The sequence below is a fragment of the Bos indicus genome, chromosome 3 (assembly GCF_029378745.1).
Source record: "Bos indicus isolate NIAB-ARS_2022 breed Sahiwal x Tharparkar chromosome 3, NIAB-ARS_B.indTharparkar_mat_pri_1.0, whole genome shotgun sequence".
Taxonomy (NCBI): domain Eukaryota; kingdom Metazoa; phylum Chordata; class Mammalia; order Artiodactyla; family Bovidae; genus Bos; species Bos indicus.
In genome coordinates, this window is record NC_091762.1 from 12851233 (window position 1) to 12868226 (window position 16994).

The 16994-nt window shown below is 40.3% G+C and overlaps 1 protein-coding gene across 8 annotated transcripts in view; it reads left to right on the forward strand.

Annotated features, from left to right (window-relative positions):
• The window catches only part of FCRL5 (Fc receptor like 5), an 84097-nt gene that overhangs the window by 42770 nt on the left and 24333 nt on the right, over positions 1 to 16994 (forward strand). For 5 of the 8 annotated variants that reach the window (XM_070784145.1, XM_019988608.2, XM_019988632.2 and 2 more), the window contains 3 exons: positions 14829 to 15107; positions 15550 to 15666; positions 16350 to 16377. In XM_070784145.1, the coding sequence (XP_070640246.1) occupies positions 14829 to 15107; positions 15550 to 15666; positions 16350 to 16377 (424 nt within the window). Of the gene's footprint in view, positions 1 to 4687; positions 4967 to 14828; positions 15108 to 15473; positions 15667 to 16349; positions 16378 to 16994 lie in introns of all 8 variants that reach the window. The other 3 variants (XM_019988640.2, XR_011565271.1, XM_019988623.2) reach the window with 3 other exon arrangements.

Sequence of the window (16994 nt, forward strand, 5' to 3'; positions counted from 1 at the left end):
GTCTTATTTTGTTTCGTGGTGTATTTTTTTTTTATTTAATTTTATTTAACTTTACAATACTGTATTGGTTTTGCCATATATCAAGATGAATCTGCCACAGGTATACATGTGTTCCCCATCCTGAACCCTCCTCCCTCCTCCCTCCCCATACCATCCCTCTGGGTTGTCCCAGTGCAACAGCCCCAAGCATCCAGTTTTGTGCATCGAACCTGGACTGGTGACTCGTTTCATATATGATATTATACATATTCCAATGCCATTCTCCCAAATCACCCCACCCTCTCCCTCTCCCACAGAGTCCAAAAGACTGTTCTATATATCAGTGTCTCTTTTGCTGTCTCGTATACAGGGTTATTGTTACTATCTTTCTAAATTCCATATATATGCGTTAGTATACTGTATTGGTGTTTTTCTTTCTGGCTTGCTTCACTGTGTATAATAGGCTCCAGTGTCATCCACCTCATTAGAACTGATTCAAACATCTTCTTTTTAATGGCTGAGTAATACTCCATTGTGTATATGTACCACAGCTTTCTTATCCATTCATCTGCTGATGGACATCTAGGTTGCTTCCATGTCCTGGCTATTATAAACAGTGCTGCGATGAACATTGGGGTACACGTGTCTCTTTCAATTCTGGTTTCCTCAGTGTGTATGCCCAGCAGTGCGATTGCTAGGTCATAAGGCAGTTCTATTTCCAGCTTTTTAAGGAATCTCCACACTGTTCTCCATAGTGGCTGTACTAGTTTGCATTCCCACCAACAGTGTAAGAGGGTTCCCTTTTCTCCACACCCTCTCCAGCATTTATTGCTTGTAGACTTTTGGATCACAGCCATTCTGACTGGTGTGAAATGGTACCTCATAGTGGTTTTGATTTGCATTTCTGTGATAATGAGTGATGTTGAGCATCTTTTCATGTGTTTGTTAGCCATATGTATGTCTTCTTTGGAGAAATGTCTATTTAGTTCTTTGGCCCATTTTTTGATCGGGTCGTTTATTTTTCTGGAATTGAGCTGTAGGAGTTGCTTGTATATTTTTGAGATTAGTTGTTTGTCTGTTGCTTCATTTGCTATTATTTTCTCCCACTCTGAAGGCTGTCTTTTCACCTTGCTAATAGTTTCCTTTGTTGTGCAGAAGCTTTTAAGTTTAATTAGGTCCCATTTGTTTATTTTTGCTTTTATTTCCAATATTCTGGGAGGTGGATCATAGAGGATCCTGCTGTGATGTATGTCGGAGAGTGTTTTGCCTATGTTCTTCTCTAGGAGTTTTATAGTTTCTGGTCTTACATTTAGATCTTTAATCCATTTTGAGTTTATTTTTGTGTATGGTGTTAGAAAGTGTTCTAGTTTCATTCTTTTACAAGTGGTTGACCAGTTTTCCCAGCAGCACTTGTTAAAGAGATTGTCTTTAATCCATTGTATATTCTTGCCTCCTTTGTCAAAGATAAGGTGTCCATATGTGTGTGGATTTATCTCTGGGCCTTCTATTTTGTTCCATTGATCTATATTTCTGTCTTTGTGCCAGTACCATACTGTCTTGATGACTGTGGCTTTATAGTAGAGCCTGAAGTCAGGCAAGTTGATTCCTCCAGTTCCATTCTTCTTTCTCAAGATAGCTTTGGCTATTCAAGGTTTTTTGTATTTCCATACAAATTGTGAAATTATTTGTTCTAGCTCTGTGAAGAATACTGTTGGTAGCTTGATAGGGATTGCATTGAATCTATAAATTGCTTTGGGTAGTATACTCATTTTCACTATATTGATTCTTCGAATCCATGAACATGGTATATTTCTCCATCTATTAGTGTCCTCTTTGATTTCTTTCACCAGTGTTTTATAGTTTTCTATATATAGGTCTTTAGTTTCTTTAGGTAGATATATTCCTAAGTATTTTATTCTTTTCGTTGCAATGGTGAATGGAATTGTTTCCTTAATTTCTCTTTCTATTTTCTCATTATTAAACTTTTAACTACAAAACCTCCCAGGTGAGTACATGCTTATGCCATATCTCTTAAAAGTTCATGACCTGAAACACTTTTAAAATGCATGGAATTCCCCCCAGACCTGGTCCTCTTTCAAATTATCCCCACTTCTGTGAAAGATAACTCTGTTCATTCAGATACGCAAAGCAAAAAATCCAAGAGTCTTCCTTGACGTTTCTCTCCCTTGCTCTCCATAGCCAGTTAATCATTAAGTCCTGTTGCTTTTATTTTTTCTAAATATTTCTCAAATCTTTTTTTCTATCTTTACTGCTACTATCATAGTTATATCTACCATCATTTCAATTACTGCAATGCCACTACTCCACTCCACTTCTAATAACATTTCCACTCCAATTTTGTGCCATTACGATCTATTTTACACACTGAGATCAGAATTGTCTTTTTTTTTTTTTTTTTTTTAAGATAGCTTTGATCATCTCATGCCTCTGTAGAGAGACACTTACAGATTTCCCATTGCTCTGTGAAGAAGGATCAAAATCCATACCATGGCTTGTGAAGCTCTGCCTAGCTCTTCAGCCTCCTATTTCTTGGCATTCTTCAAATGCTTCCCATAGCGCTGCTGTTACCTTGTTTCAATAACACAAAAGCTCCAACTTTCCTACCATCTCAGGGCCTTTGCACATACAGTTTACCCACCTGTGCAGTCTTCATTCCCTTCTTCACCTGATTAATCCAAATGTCACTTTGTGAGGAAGCATTCCTTGACTAACCCATACTAGATCAAGCCCCAGTACTATACATTTCATAGCATCCTATTCTTTATATCAATAAAATAAAAATACTTGTATTTTTATTTAACTGCTCCTTAACATCTCATCTAGATTGTAGTCTTCATGAGAGGAGAGCCTGTGTCTTTCTTACTGTTGAATCCCCAGTATACCATCCTGTTCCTAAGGCTTATTAATTGCTAAATTAATTTCTGATAGATGAATAAATATAAAAGTGAGCCAATAATTTGATCAATATCTATTCTCTTTTGGGTCTTATTTTTGATGTAGCCAAGGCTCAATTACATCCCTGGCTATATAAACAACAGTCTTCCTTGTTTCTCATTTTCTATTGAACTGATTACTTCTTTTGACTACTCTGATACTTGAGTTTCAATTTAATCTTTATTTTCAGATACCTCAAACATTTTTGAGATTGTGTATTAAGTACTCCCTGCTATTCTTTGGAAGTCTGCATTCAGCTGGACATATCTTTTTTTTCTCCTTTGTCTTTCACTTCTCTTCTTTTCTCAGCTATTTGTAAGGCCTGCTCAGACAATCATTTTGCCTTTTTCATTTCTTTTTCTTGGGGATGATTTTGATCACTGACTCCTGTACAATGTTATGAACCTTCATCCATAGTTCTTCAGGCACTCTGTCTATCAGATCTAATCCCTTGAATCTATTTGTCACTTCTGCTGTGTAATTGTAAGGGATTTGATTTAGGTCATACATGAATGGTCTAGTGGTTTTCTTTTACTTTCTTCAATTTAAATTTGAATTTTGCAATAAGGAGTTCATGATCTGAGGCACAGTCCACTCCTGGTCTTGTTTCTGCTGACTGCATAGCTGCTTCATCTTCGGTTGCAAAGAATATAATCAACCTGATTTCAGTATTGAACATCTGGTGATGTCTATGTATAGAGTTGTCTCTTGTATTGTTGGAAGAGGGTGTTTGCTATGATAGTGTGAAATATCAGTAACCTTAGATATGCAGATGACCCCACCCTTATGGCAGAAAGTGAAGAGGAACTAAAGAGCCTCTTGATGAAAGTGAAAGAGGAGAGTGAAAAAGCTGGCTTAAAACTCAACATTCAAAAAACTAAGATTATGGCATCTGGTCTCATGGCAAATAGATGCGGAAACAATGGAAACCGTGAGAGACTTTATTTTTTCAGGCTCCAAGATCACTGCAGATGGTGACTGCAGCCATGAAATTAAAAGACACTTGCTCCTTGGAAGAAAAACTATGGCAAACATAGACAGCATATTAAAAAGCAGAGACATTACTTTGCCAACAAAGGTCTGTCTAGTCAAAGTTATAGTGTTTCCAGTACTCATGTATGGATGTGAGAGTTGAACTATAAAGAAAGCTGAGCACTGAAAAATTGATGCTGTTGAACTATGGAGTTGGAGAAGATTCTTGAGAATCCCTTGGACTTCAAGGAGAGCCAACCAGTCCAAAAGGAAATCAGTTCTAAATACTCATTGGAAGGACTGATGCTGAGGCTGAAACTCCAATACTTTGGCCACCTGATATGAATAACTGACTCATTGGAAAAGACCCTGATGCTGGGCAAGATTGAAGGCCGGAGGAGAAGGGGATGACAGGATGAGATGGTTGGATGGCCTCACTGACTCAATGGACATGAGTTTGAGTAAGCTCCAGGAGTTGGTGACAGACAGGGAAGCTTGATGTGCCACAGTCCACGGGTCGCAAAGGGTTGGACACAACTGAGAGACTGAACTGAACTGATTAAGTACTCCAAACTATATAACACTATATATATATATGTATATATAACACTACACAAATGATACTATTTCTTCAGATTTGAAGAAATTATAGCTCAGTTCTTAGTGATATCACAAGGTCATTAAAAACTGAGAAAGATATTTTTCTGTTTGAAATGTCTTTTCTATGGTGGAACACATTTATACAATAGAAAATGATGGTTAACCCTTTTTCTTCCCTCAGTTCCAGTGTCTCATCCTGTCCTCACCCTCAGGACTCCCAGGGTCCAGGCTGTGGTGGGGGACATACTGGAAATTCACTGTGAGACCCAGAGAGGCTCTCCCCCCATCAGGTACCAGTTTTACCATGAGGATGTCGCCCTGGGGAGCTTCTCAAGCCTCTCTGGAGGAGGAACATCCTTCAACCTCTCCCTGACCACAGAACATTCTGGAAACTACTCCTGTGAGGCTGACAATGGCTTGTGGGTCCAGCGTAGTGAGTCAGTGTCACTCAGTGTCAGAAGTGAGTTGGTCCTGCCCACAGCATCACAACCAAGGACTGACTATCTTCTCTCCCTGGCCTCCAAAACGGAGCTCCAGGACTACTCTTTGCTGGGTAACAGCCCAGCGTACTTCCTGCCCACAGAACCTCTAACTGAAGTCTGGGGTCCTTACTGTGGTTACTGTTTAGGAGCCTTGACTTTCCCAACAGCACAGTTAAAGAAGTCTTCTTGAGTGTGATTAAAAAAAGAACTCTCAGTAAAAATGCAAAGAAGGTTTTTAAGAACATAGACTGCATTTTGATCTATGACTATGATACAAAAGGGAAACTAAAGAATTCTAAGTATAGGTTTTTCTGCTCCAAAAATGTTGGGCCAGGTTTTTCTTTCACTGACTCCCAACTAACCTCTACACTTGAGCCTTTTTCACTACCAGGGATAAATATGCCTCACACATCTCCTTTAATCTTTAAGATGAAGAACTGAGTTATAAATGAGATCATTTTTTATCTTCAGTTTGCAGGAGAGGAAACTGAAGTTTAGAGAGGGGAAGTAATGAGCTTACAGACACAGTTAACAATGGTAAAGCCACATTGAAAAACAAGCCTATCCAACTCTTAATGTAAATCTACATTATGACACCTGTCATCCCTTTGATGTGATCTCATGCTTTAACACGACTTTTTAATAATTTATTATTTGAAGGAATACATGAACCTTCATGACAAAAAGAAATCAAATTGTACGAAAGGGACAATATGAAAAGTAAAGTTCTCTTTCTACCTGCGTGGACACACTTTCATACCTACATGCTTCCAAGACATAACCACTGTCAATATTTGCAGGTGTATTTTTCTAGAAATATTAAAATATATTATAAAGGCATAGAAATTTTACAAGTAGAATCATACTACATGTATAGTTACGCAGCTTGCATTTTTTACTTAAAATTTTATTTTGGGCGTCTTTCAAGTTTTATAAGTAAGTTGATTAGATTGTCTCTAGTTTTTAGCAATTGCAAAAAACCTACAACAGAAATATTTGTGCAGATATATTTGCAAATCCTTTTGTAAAGTTACATGTTTATTTATGTATATCTGGCTGTGCTGAGTCTTTGTTGCTGTGCATGGGCTCCAGTTGCAGCAAGCAGGGGATACTCTCTAGTTGCGGTGTGGGGGCTCTCATTGTGGTGACCTGTCCTTTTGCAGAGCACAGGCTCTAGAGCATGCAGGCTTCAGGAGTTGTGGTGCACGGGCTCACTCACCCCATGGCATGTGGAAACTTTCCCAACCAGGGATCAAACCCACATCCTCAGTGTTAGCAGACATATTCTCAACCACTGTCATCACCAGGGAATCTCTCCTTCTCTAAATTGAAGTATAGTTATTTTACAATGATGTGTTAGTCATGCTTTTTTTTTTTTAATTTATTTATCGATTGATTGAAGGATAATTGCTTTACAGAATTTTGTTGTTTTTTGTCAAACCACAACATGAATCAGCCATAGGTATACATATATCCCCTCCCTTTTGAATCTCCCTCCCATCTCCCTCCCCACCCCACCCCTCTAGGTTGATGCAAAGCCCCTGTTTGAGTTTCCTGAGCCATACATCAAATTCCTGTTAGCTATCTATTTTACATATGGTAATATAAGTTTCCATGTTATTCTTTCCATTCATCTCACCCTCTCCTCCCCTCTCCCTATGTCCATAAGTCTATTCTCTATGTCTGTTTCTCCATTGCTGCCCTATAAATAAATCCCTCAGTAACATTTTTCTAGATTATGTATATAGGCATTAGAATACGGTATTTATCTTTCTCTGACTTACTTCACTCTGTATAATAGGTTCTAGGTTCATCCACCTCATTAGAAATGACTCAAATGCATTCTTTTTTATGACTAATATTCCATTGTGTATATGTACCACAACTTCTTTATCCATTCATCTGTTCATGGACATCTAGGTTGCTTCCATGTTCTAGCTATTGTAAATAGTGCTTCAATGAACAATGGGATACATGTGTCTTTTTCAATTTTGATTTCCTCAGAGTATATGCCTAGGAGTGGGATTGTTAGGTCATATGATGGTTTTACTTGGGTTTCTCTTACCTTGGATGTGGGGTATCTCTTCATGGCTGCTCCAGCAAAGCGCAGCCACTGCTCCTTACGTTGGAAGAGGGGTATCTCCTCACTGCTGCCCCTTCTGATCTTGAAAGTAGAATAGCTCCTCTAGGCCCTCCTGCACCCGCGCATGGAAAAGAAATGCAAAAAAGCAAAATGGCTGTCTGGGGAGGCCTTACAAATAGCTGTGAAAAGAAAAGAAACCAAAAGCAAAGGAGAAAAGGAAAGATATAAACATCTGAATGCAGAGTTCTAAAGAATAGCAAGAAGAAATCAGAAAGCCTTCCTCAGCAATCAATGCAAAGAAATAGAGGAAAACAACAGAATGGGAAAGACTAGAGATCTCTTCAAGAAAATTAGAGATACCAAGGGAACATTTCATGCAAAGATGAGCTCAATAAAGGACAGAAATGGTATGGACCAAACAGAAGCAGAAGATATTAAGAAGACGTGGCAAGAATACACAAAAGAACTGTACAAAAAAGATCATCATGACCCAGATAATCACAATGGTGTGATCACTGACCTAGAGCCAGATATCCTGGAATGTGAAGTCAAGTGGGCCTTAGAAAGCATCACTACGAACAAAGATAGTAGAGGTGCTGGAATTCCAGTTGAGCTCTTTCAAATCCTGAAAGATGATGCTGTGAAAGTGCTGCACTCAATATGCCAGCAAATTTGGAAAACTCAGCAGTGGCCACAGGACTGGAAAAGGTCAGTTTTCATTCCAATCCCAAAGAAAGGCAATGCCAAAGAATGCTCAAACTACCACACAATTGCACTCATCTCACATGCTAGTAAAGAAATGCTTAAAATTCTCCAAGCCAGGCTTCAGCAATACGTGAACCGTGAACTTCCTGATGTTCAAGCTGGTTTTAGAAAAGGCAGAGGAATTAGAGATCAAATTGCCAACATCCTCTGGATCATAGAAAAAGCAAGAGAGTTCCAGAAAAACATCTATTTCTGCTTTATTGACTATGCCAAAGCCTTTGACTGTGTGGATCACAAGAAACTGTGGAAAATTCTGAAAGAGATGGAAATACCAGACCACCTGACCTGCCTCTTGAGAAACCTATATGCAGGTCAGGAAGCAACAGCTAGAACTGGACATGGAACAACAGACTGGTTCCAAATAGGAAAAGGAGTATGTCAAGGCTGTATATTGTTACCCTGCTTATTTAACTTCTATGCAGAGTACATCATGAGAAACGCTGGGCTGGAAGAAGCACAAGCTGGAATCAAGATTGCTGGGAGAAATCTCAATAACCTCAGATATGCAGATGACACCACCCTATGGCAGAAAGTGAAGAGGAACTAAAAGGCCTCTTGATGAAGGCAAAAGAGGAGAGTGAAAAAGTTGGCTTAAAACTCAACATTCAGAAAACTAAGATCATGGCATCCGGTCCCATCACTTCATGGGAAATAGATGGGGAAACAGTGGAAACAGTGTCAGACTTTATTTTGGGGGGCTCCAAAATCACTGCAGATGGTGACTGCAGCCATGAAATTAAAAGACGCTTACTCCTTGGAAGGAAAGTTATGACCAACCTAGATAGCATATTCAAAAGCAGAGACATTACTTTGCCAACAAAGGTCCGTCTAGTCAAGGCTATGGTTTCTCCAGTGGTCATGTATGGATATGAGAGTTAGTCTGTGAAGAAAGCTGAACACCAAAGAATTGATGATTTTGGACTGTGGTATTGGAGAAGACTCTTGAGAGTCCCTTGGACTGCAAGGAGATCCAACCAGTCCATTCTGAAGGAGATCAGCCCTGGGATTTCTTTGGAAGGAATGATAATAAAGTTGAAACTCCAATACTTTGGCCACCTCATGCGAAGAATTGACTCATTGGAAAAGAGTCAGGTGCTGGGAGGGATTGCGGGCAGGAGGAGAAGGGGACGACAGAGGATGAGATGGCTGGATGGTATCACTGACTCGATGGATATGAGTCTGAGTGACCTCTGGAAGTTGGTGATGGACAGGGAGGCCTGGCATGCTGCGATTCATGGGGTCGCAAAGAGACGGACACGTCTGAGTGACTGAACTGAACTGAACTGATGGTGGTTTTATTCCTAGTTTTTTAAAGGAATCTCCATACCGTCTTCCATAGTGGCTGTATCAATTTACATTCCCACCAACAGTGCAAGAGCATTCCCTTTTCTCCACAGCCTCTCCAGCATTTATTGTTTGGAGACTTTTGGAGGACAGCCATTCTGACCAGTGTGAGGTGATATCTCATTGTAGTTTTGATTTGCATTTCTCTAATAGTGAGCAATACTAAACATCTTTTCATGTGTTTGTTAGCCATCTGTATGTCTTTGGAGAAAAGTCTGTTTAGGTCCTTTTCCCACTTTTTAATTGGGTTGGTTGTTTTTCTGGTATTGAGTTGTATGAACTGCTTGTATATTTTGAAAATTAATCCTTTGTCAGTTGCTTCATTTGCCATTATTTTCTCCCATTCTGAAGGTTGTCTTTTCACCTTGCTTATAGTTTCGTTTGCTGTGCAAAACTTTTAAGTTTAATCAGGTCTCACTTGTTTACTTTTATTTTCATTTCCATTACTCTAGGAGGTGTGTCATAGAGGATCTTGCTTTGATTCATGTCACTGAGTGTTCTGCCTATGTTTTTCTCTAAGAGTTTTATAGTTTCTGGTCTTACACTTAGGTCTGTAATCCATTTTGAGTTTATCTCTGTGTGTGGTGTTAGGAAGTGTTCTCATTTCATTCTTTTACATGTAGCTGTCCAGTTTTCCCAGCACCATTTATTGAAGAGGCTGTCTTTGCCCCATTGTATATTCTTGCCTCCTTTGTCAAAAATAAGGTACCTATAGGTGCATGGGTTTATTTCTAGATAGAAAGCCTAGAAATAAACCCATGCACCTATGGGTTCCATTAGTCTATATTTTTGTTTGTGTCAGTATCATATTATCTTGATGACTGTAGCTTTGTAGTATAATCTGAAGTCACGAAGGTTGATTCCATCAGCTACATTCTTCTTTCTCAAGACTGTTTTGACTATTTGGGGTCTTTTGTGTTTCCATTTAAATTGTGAATTTTTTTGTTCTAGTTCTGTGAAAAATGCCATTGGTAATTTAATAGGGATCGTATTGAGTCTATAGATTGCGTTTGGCAGTATAGTCATTTTCACAATATTGATTCTTCCTACCCAGGTACATGGAATATCTCTCCATCTATTTATTCCATATTTGATTTCTTTCATTAGTGTCTTATAATTTTCTGTGTACAGTTGTTTTGTCTCCTTAGGTAAGTTTATTCCTAGACATTTAATTCTTTTTTGTTGCAGTGCTGAATGGGATTGATTCCTTAAATTCTCTTTCTGAGTTTTCATTGTTAGCATATAGAAACTCAAGTGATTTCTGTGTATTGATTTTGTATCCTAAAACTTTGTGAAATTTACTGATTAGCTCTAATAATTTTCTGATACTATCCTTAGGGTTTTCTATGTACAGTACCATGTCATCTGCAAACAGTGAGAGCTTTACTTCTTTTTTTCTGATCTAGATTCCTTTTATTTCTTGTTCTTCTATGATTGCTGTAGCTAGGACTTCCAGAACTATGTTGAATAATAGTGGTGAAAGTGAACACTCTTGTCTTGTTCCTGATATAGGGAGAATGCTTTCAGTTTTTCACCATTGAGAGTAATGTTTGCTGTAGGCTTATCATATTTGGCCTTAACTGAGGTAGATTTTTTTCTATGCCAGTTTTTTGAAGAGTTTTAAGTATAAACAGGTGCTGAATTTTGTCAAAGGCTTTTTCTACCTCTATTGAGATTATCATATGGTTTTTATCTTTCAATTTGTTAATATGGTATATCACATTGATTGATTTCCATATATTGAAGAATCCTTGCATCCCTGGAATAAATCCAACTTGATTATGGTGTATGAGCTTTTTGATGTGTTCCTGAATTTTATTTGCTAAAATTTTGTTGAGGAGTTTTGCATCTATGCTCATCAGTTATATTCACCTGTAGTTTTCTTTTTTTGTGTTGTCTTTGTCTGGTTTTGGTATCAGGGTGAGGGTGGTCTTGTAGAGTGAGTTTGGAAGTGTTCCTTCCTCTGCAAGATTTTGAAAGAGTTTTAGAAGGATAGGCATTAGCTCTTTTCTAAACGTTTGATAGAATTCTCCTGTGAAGCCATCTGGTCCTGGGCTTTTGGGAGATTTTTGATCACAGCTTCAATTTCAATGCTTGTAATTGGGTTGTTCATAATTTCTATTTCTTCCTGGCTCAGTCTTGGAAGATTGAACTTTTCTAAGAATCTGTCCATTTCTCCCAGGCTATCCATTTTACTGCCATATGACTGTTCATAATTGTCTCATAATCCTTTGTATTTCTGCCTTCTCTGTTGTAACTTCAATTTTTTCATTTCTAATTTTGTTGATTTGATTCTTCTCTCTTTTTTCTTGATGAGTGTGGCTAAAGATTTGTCAATTTTGTTTATCTTCTCAAAGAACCAGCTTTTAGTTGTATGAATCTTTACTACTGTTTCTTTCATTTCTTTTTCATTTATTTCTGCTCAGATCTTTATGATTTCTTTCCTTCTACTAATTTTGGGGTTTTTTTGTTCTTCACTTTCCAGTTGTTTTAGGTGTAAAGTTAGGTTGTCTATTTGATGTTTTTCTTATTTTTTGAGGTAGGATTGTATTGCTATAAACTTCCCTCTTAGAACGGCTTTTGCTGCATCCCATAGGTTTTGAGTTGTTGTGTTTTCATTGTCATTTATTTCTATAAATTTTTTTATTTCCCTTTTGGTTTCTTCAGTAACCTGTTGGTTATTTAGAAATTTATTGTTTAATCTCCATGTGTTTGTGTTTTTACAGTTTTTTCTTGTAATTGAGACCTAGTCTCATAGTGTTGTGGTCAGAGAAGATACTTGATATGACTTCAATTTTCTTAAATTTACTGAAGTTTTATTTGTGACCCAATATGTGGTCTATTCTGGAGAATGTTCCATGTGTACTTGAGAAGAATGTGTATTCTTCTGCATTTGGATGGAATGTGCTGTAGACATCAATGAGACCCATCTCATCTAATGTATCATTTAAGACTTGTGTTTCCTTATTAATTTTCTGTTTTGATGATCTGTCCATTGGTGTGAGTGGCGTGTTAAAATCTCCTAGCATTATTGTGTTACTATCAATTTCTCCTTTTATGTATGTTAGCGTTTGTCTTATGTATTGAGGTGCTCCTATATTGGGTACACAGATATTTACAATTGTTATGTCTCCCTCTTGGATTGATCCCTTGATCATTAAGTAGTGTCCTTCCTTATCTCCTGTAATCTTCTTTATCTTAAAGTCTATTTTGTCTGATATGAGGATTGCTACTCCAGCTTTCTTTTGCTTCCCATTTGCATGGAATATATTTTTCCATCTTCTCACTTTCAGTCTGTAAGTGTCTTTAGGTCTGAAGTGGGTTTCTTGTAGACAGCATATATATAGGTCTTGTTTTTTTATCCATTCAGCCAGTCTGTGTCTTTTGGTGGGAGCATTTAATCCATTAACACTTAAAGTAATTATTGATATATATGTACCTATTGCCATTTTCTTAATTGTTTGGGGTTGATTTTGTAGATCTTTTTCTTCTCACCTCCCTAGGATGCCCTCTAACACTGTGCTGATCTCTGGACCTGCTGTGGGGGCAACTCAGATTCTAATCTGGTCTTACTCCTGTGTGTTCTTGCCTCCAATGTCCACCTATCAGAACTAGTGCGTTTTCTTTTGTGGGAGCTCTCAATGTCCTTTTATATATTCCATAGACACATAGTCTGCCTAGTTGATCATATAGATTTAATCTGCAGCTTGTACAGCTGGTGGGAAGGTTTGGGGTCTTCTTCCTTAGCCACACTGCCCCTGGGTTTCAATTGTGGCTTTATTTCCACGTCTGATGTGGATTGTCCACTGGGGTTTGTTCCTGAGGCTGCCCTGGAGGACTTGGGCCTGCCTCAGTGAGGGCTAGATGTGGAGGTGGTGCAGCTGCTTGGGTCTCAGGGGTTCTGGCAGCACCAGGTACTCAGGGGAGTTGGAGGCTATGGCAGCAGGAAATATAGTGCTCTAAAAGGGTATGGCAACCAGTATTGGCCAATACGCTCCAGTATTCTTGCCTGGAGATCCCCCCTCACAGAGAAGAATTAGACACGACTGAAGCAACCCTGAGTGCATAGATGCAAGATTTTTTTTTTTTTTTTTTTTTGCCTATGGCAGCTCTGCCCCAGTGAGGGTTGAGTGTGAAGGTGGTGCAGCTGCTTGACTTGTGGGGACCCTGGTGGCACACTTGGTGTGGACAAGTCCAGGACATGGACTGCCTCCACAGGAGGCACATAACCACAGGAGTTATGGCCCTATCAGAGTCTTTCTTCAAGCCTCTTGTAGCTGGCGATCAAAAAGCCTCTTTGACTAGTTTTTCTCCATAGCTCCACCTGTTCTGGCACTTAGAGGGCTCCCTTGCCTGGGGTCCTTCTCTGTTGTTTGGTGTGTCTGACACATAGAGGGCCCCCCTTGACTGGGTTCCTACTCTGTAGATCAGCATATCAGGCATTTTAAGGGGCACCCTGGGTGGGGTCCTCAGTTCATCAGGCATTTGATGGGCCAGCCTCTCTATTGTTTAGCTGCAGATGCTGGCATGTTGGGAGAGAAAGGGTATGGTGATGACTCCACCCCCTAAGTGTGACTCAGCAGTATCGCCTTGCTTCCATGGCTGTCCGGCTTTCCTCCACATTTCCCACCACAATCTCCTCCTTCATATCCCCTCAATCTGTTTCTCCACAGTCAACAGCAGCCCTCACCCTGGGATTGCTCCACAATCCCTACACTTCAGCTCCCAGCTACTGAACCTTCCAGGGGACCTGTGTCCCTGTCCAGGGTATATATGGCTGTGGCAAGGACTCTCTGGTTCTCATTCCATTTAGGCTGCCGCAGATGAGCTGTTTCCCTCTCAACCTTAAATGTTTCTCCTCCGACTCAGACATTGCCCCAATGTGGGGACCGGACCCCTGTTTCAGTTCCCCCACCTAGGAGGGTAGGTCCAGTCCTAGTAACACTTCTGTTTTCCCCCCTAGTTCCTTCATCCTACCGAGTTTTGCATGGGTCTATATATTCTTTTCCGCTGGTCATGTATTTCTGTCGTCTCGCAGCTGGTGTTCTGCGTGCACTTCTGTGTCTGAAGGTGCATTCCTGATGTATCCGTGGGGAGAGATGTACTCCATGTCCACCAACTCCTCTGCCATCTTGTTCTCCCATGTTACTCATGTTAGTAGCCCTAAAGAAAATAGTCTTATAAGTAGATTTGCTGGGTCAAAATTTAAGTGCATTTTCAATTTGGTCAATACTGCCAAATCTCCATTCAAGAAAGTGTCTCAAATATGCGTTCCCACCAAGAGCCTATCAAGGTGCCTGTTAATCCACAACTCCATCATAATTATCTGCCTGTATTAACCTTTGCCAATCTGATGGGTATTTTGTGTGTAAACAGTTAATAAATAATGAGGAAGATAATATTTTTATATATTTATTGGCTATTTGAAGTTTCTAGTGGCTCATAGCCTTTTCACACTTTCCTGTTGGATATTCTTGTGCATTAAAAGCTGTTCGTGGATTCAGGTCACTAGCTTTGTCTGTCATACATGTTTTCAACCCATTTTCCTAGGTTGTGAACTGACTTTTATTATTTGTTTACATTATTTTTTGTTCCTTTATAAATATGTTGGCAATAGGACCTTCTGTTGACTTTTTGTTTTCCCCCAGTTCCAGTGTCTCGCCCTGTCCTCACCCTGAGGACCGCCAGGGCCCAGGTTGTGGTGGGTGATGTATTAGAACTTCGCTGTGAGGCTCAGAGAGGCTCTACCCCGATCCTGTACTGGTTTTATCACAATAACATCACCCTGGAGACCAGCACGTCTCACTCTGGACAAGGAGTGTCCTTAAACCTCTCGCTGACTGCAGATCATTCTGGGACCTACTCCTGTGAGGCCGACAATGGCCTGGGTCCCCAGCGCAGTGAGGCAGTGACACTTTCGGTCATGGGTAAGTTTTCCATGCCCAGGCCCCAGGGCATGGAGGACAAAAAATGTCCTCCAAGGATGCTCTGAGTGCCCTCTCAATACTTGACCAGGGTGGTGCCTCTCAGGAACAGGTACACAAAGCAGGAAGCATTCCAAGTTGTTAATTTCAGAAGTGTTTCTGAGAGCATGTAATTTGGATGGGAAAGGAAAGCCAAGGAGGACCATTGAATTTAATGTTCATCAGTTAGTATCATCCATCCTGACCCTCAACCCTTGCATCAGCCACAGATATAGTCTTCCCCACAAAGAGAAGAGCCATTTCCTGGGCCACATCTATACCTGCTTAATCTCAAGAGTCCTGCTCCCCTTGGTTCATCCTCTCTCCCAGGCATCAGCTTCAGGGGTCAGGCAGTTCAAGACCACAAGCCTCTCCCTCTGGCTCATGCCTGGGGTCTCCCCCTCAGGACTGACAGGGAGCAAAAACAGCCTTATTGCCACCAGTGTCACCGGGGGGCTGCTCAGCATGATGGCCATTGCTGCCGTGGCACTGCTGTTCTACTGCTGGCTCCTGAGAAAAGCAGGTGGGTGACTCCCTGGCTAACCTTTGCTTGAGTCCCTGTCCTTCCCATCTCTGTTCCTTTAGGCTCATGCTGCCTTTGGAACCACCCCCAAGCTCTCAACAGTTCCTTTCTGCACAATTCCACATCTCCTACCTTCCCCTCTAGATCCTCCAGAATTTGTCTTCTTCAAATGCCAAGTTGCCAAAACAGCCCTTTTGGGTGGAAGTTGCTTTTACAAGATGTAGTTTATCCAACGTGACAAATTGCAGTGTATCTCCCTTGCTACCCTTGAAAGACTCCCTAGGAACAGGAATAGAAGAAGAAAAACTCTGAGAAATGGGAGCAAGAACAGAAATCAAATGAAATTTTGATAACTTATTAATTTTGTAAATGTATTGTACTTTCATAGTAGATAAGTCTCTTTTCCCAATCCAGCTATTGAGCATTGTTCTTCACAAACTCCAGGTTAAACAATTATGGATTGTGGGCTACCCTTTTGCATTATAACTATAAACTTCTGGAAGCCAGGATCAGTAGTTTTTGCCCAATCTGCTACCTCCATTGTGAATATCAAAGCATGGTTCACATTTTAGTGACAGTGACTTCTGGCAGGTTCTAGATGAGCTTCCTATGAGCTCTGCTCACAGGAAGACTTGTGAAGTCTTCCTTTTCCTGGACTCAATGCTTCTCTGCTTTCCTTTCAGGAGGAAAGCCTACAGTTGACTCCTCCAGGTAAGGCCTGGCTGTATTCCCATATGGTTAATGAAATGCCACTGGGTATAAAAATGAAATTGAATCTGGCTACTGCTAAGAACGGGGATTCCCTGGTGGCTCAGATGGTAAAGAATCCGCTCTCAATGTGGGAGACCTGGATTTGATCCCTGGGTTGGGAAGATCCCTGGGAGAAGGATATAGCTACCCACTCCAGTATTCTTGCCTGGAGAATTCCAAGGACAGAGGAGCCTGGCATGCTACAGTCCATGGGGTCTTAAAGAGTGGGACATGACTGAGGGACTAACACTTTCACTTTCACTGCTGAGAGCACAGTCACTGCTTCATGTCACTGAGATGGGTTATACCAATTCCATGTTGCCACCTCCCTTGGGTTATCTCAAGGCAATTCCCTGGACTTTCTCACCCACCAACTTAGCTAAACAGGCCTTTTTTTCTTTCATGCCTGTATGCTCAGTTGCGTCTGACTCTTTGCAACCCCATGGACTGTAACCCTCCAGGCTCCTCTGTCCATGGACTTCTCCAGGCAAGAATACTGCCATTTCCTTCTCCATTTTTTTTTCCCTTTCAGCAAGTGATTGCTTTTTATTTATAAACTTACGTCCTTGGTCCACTGT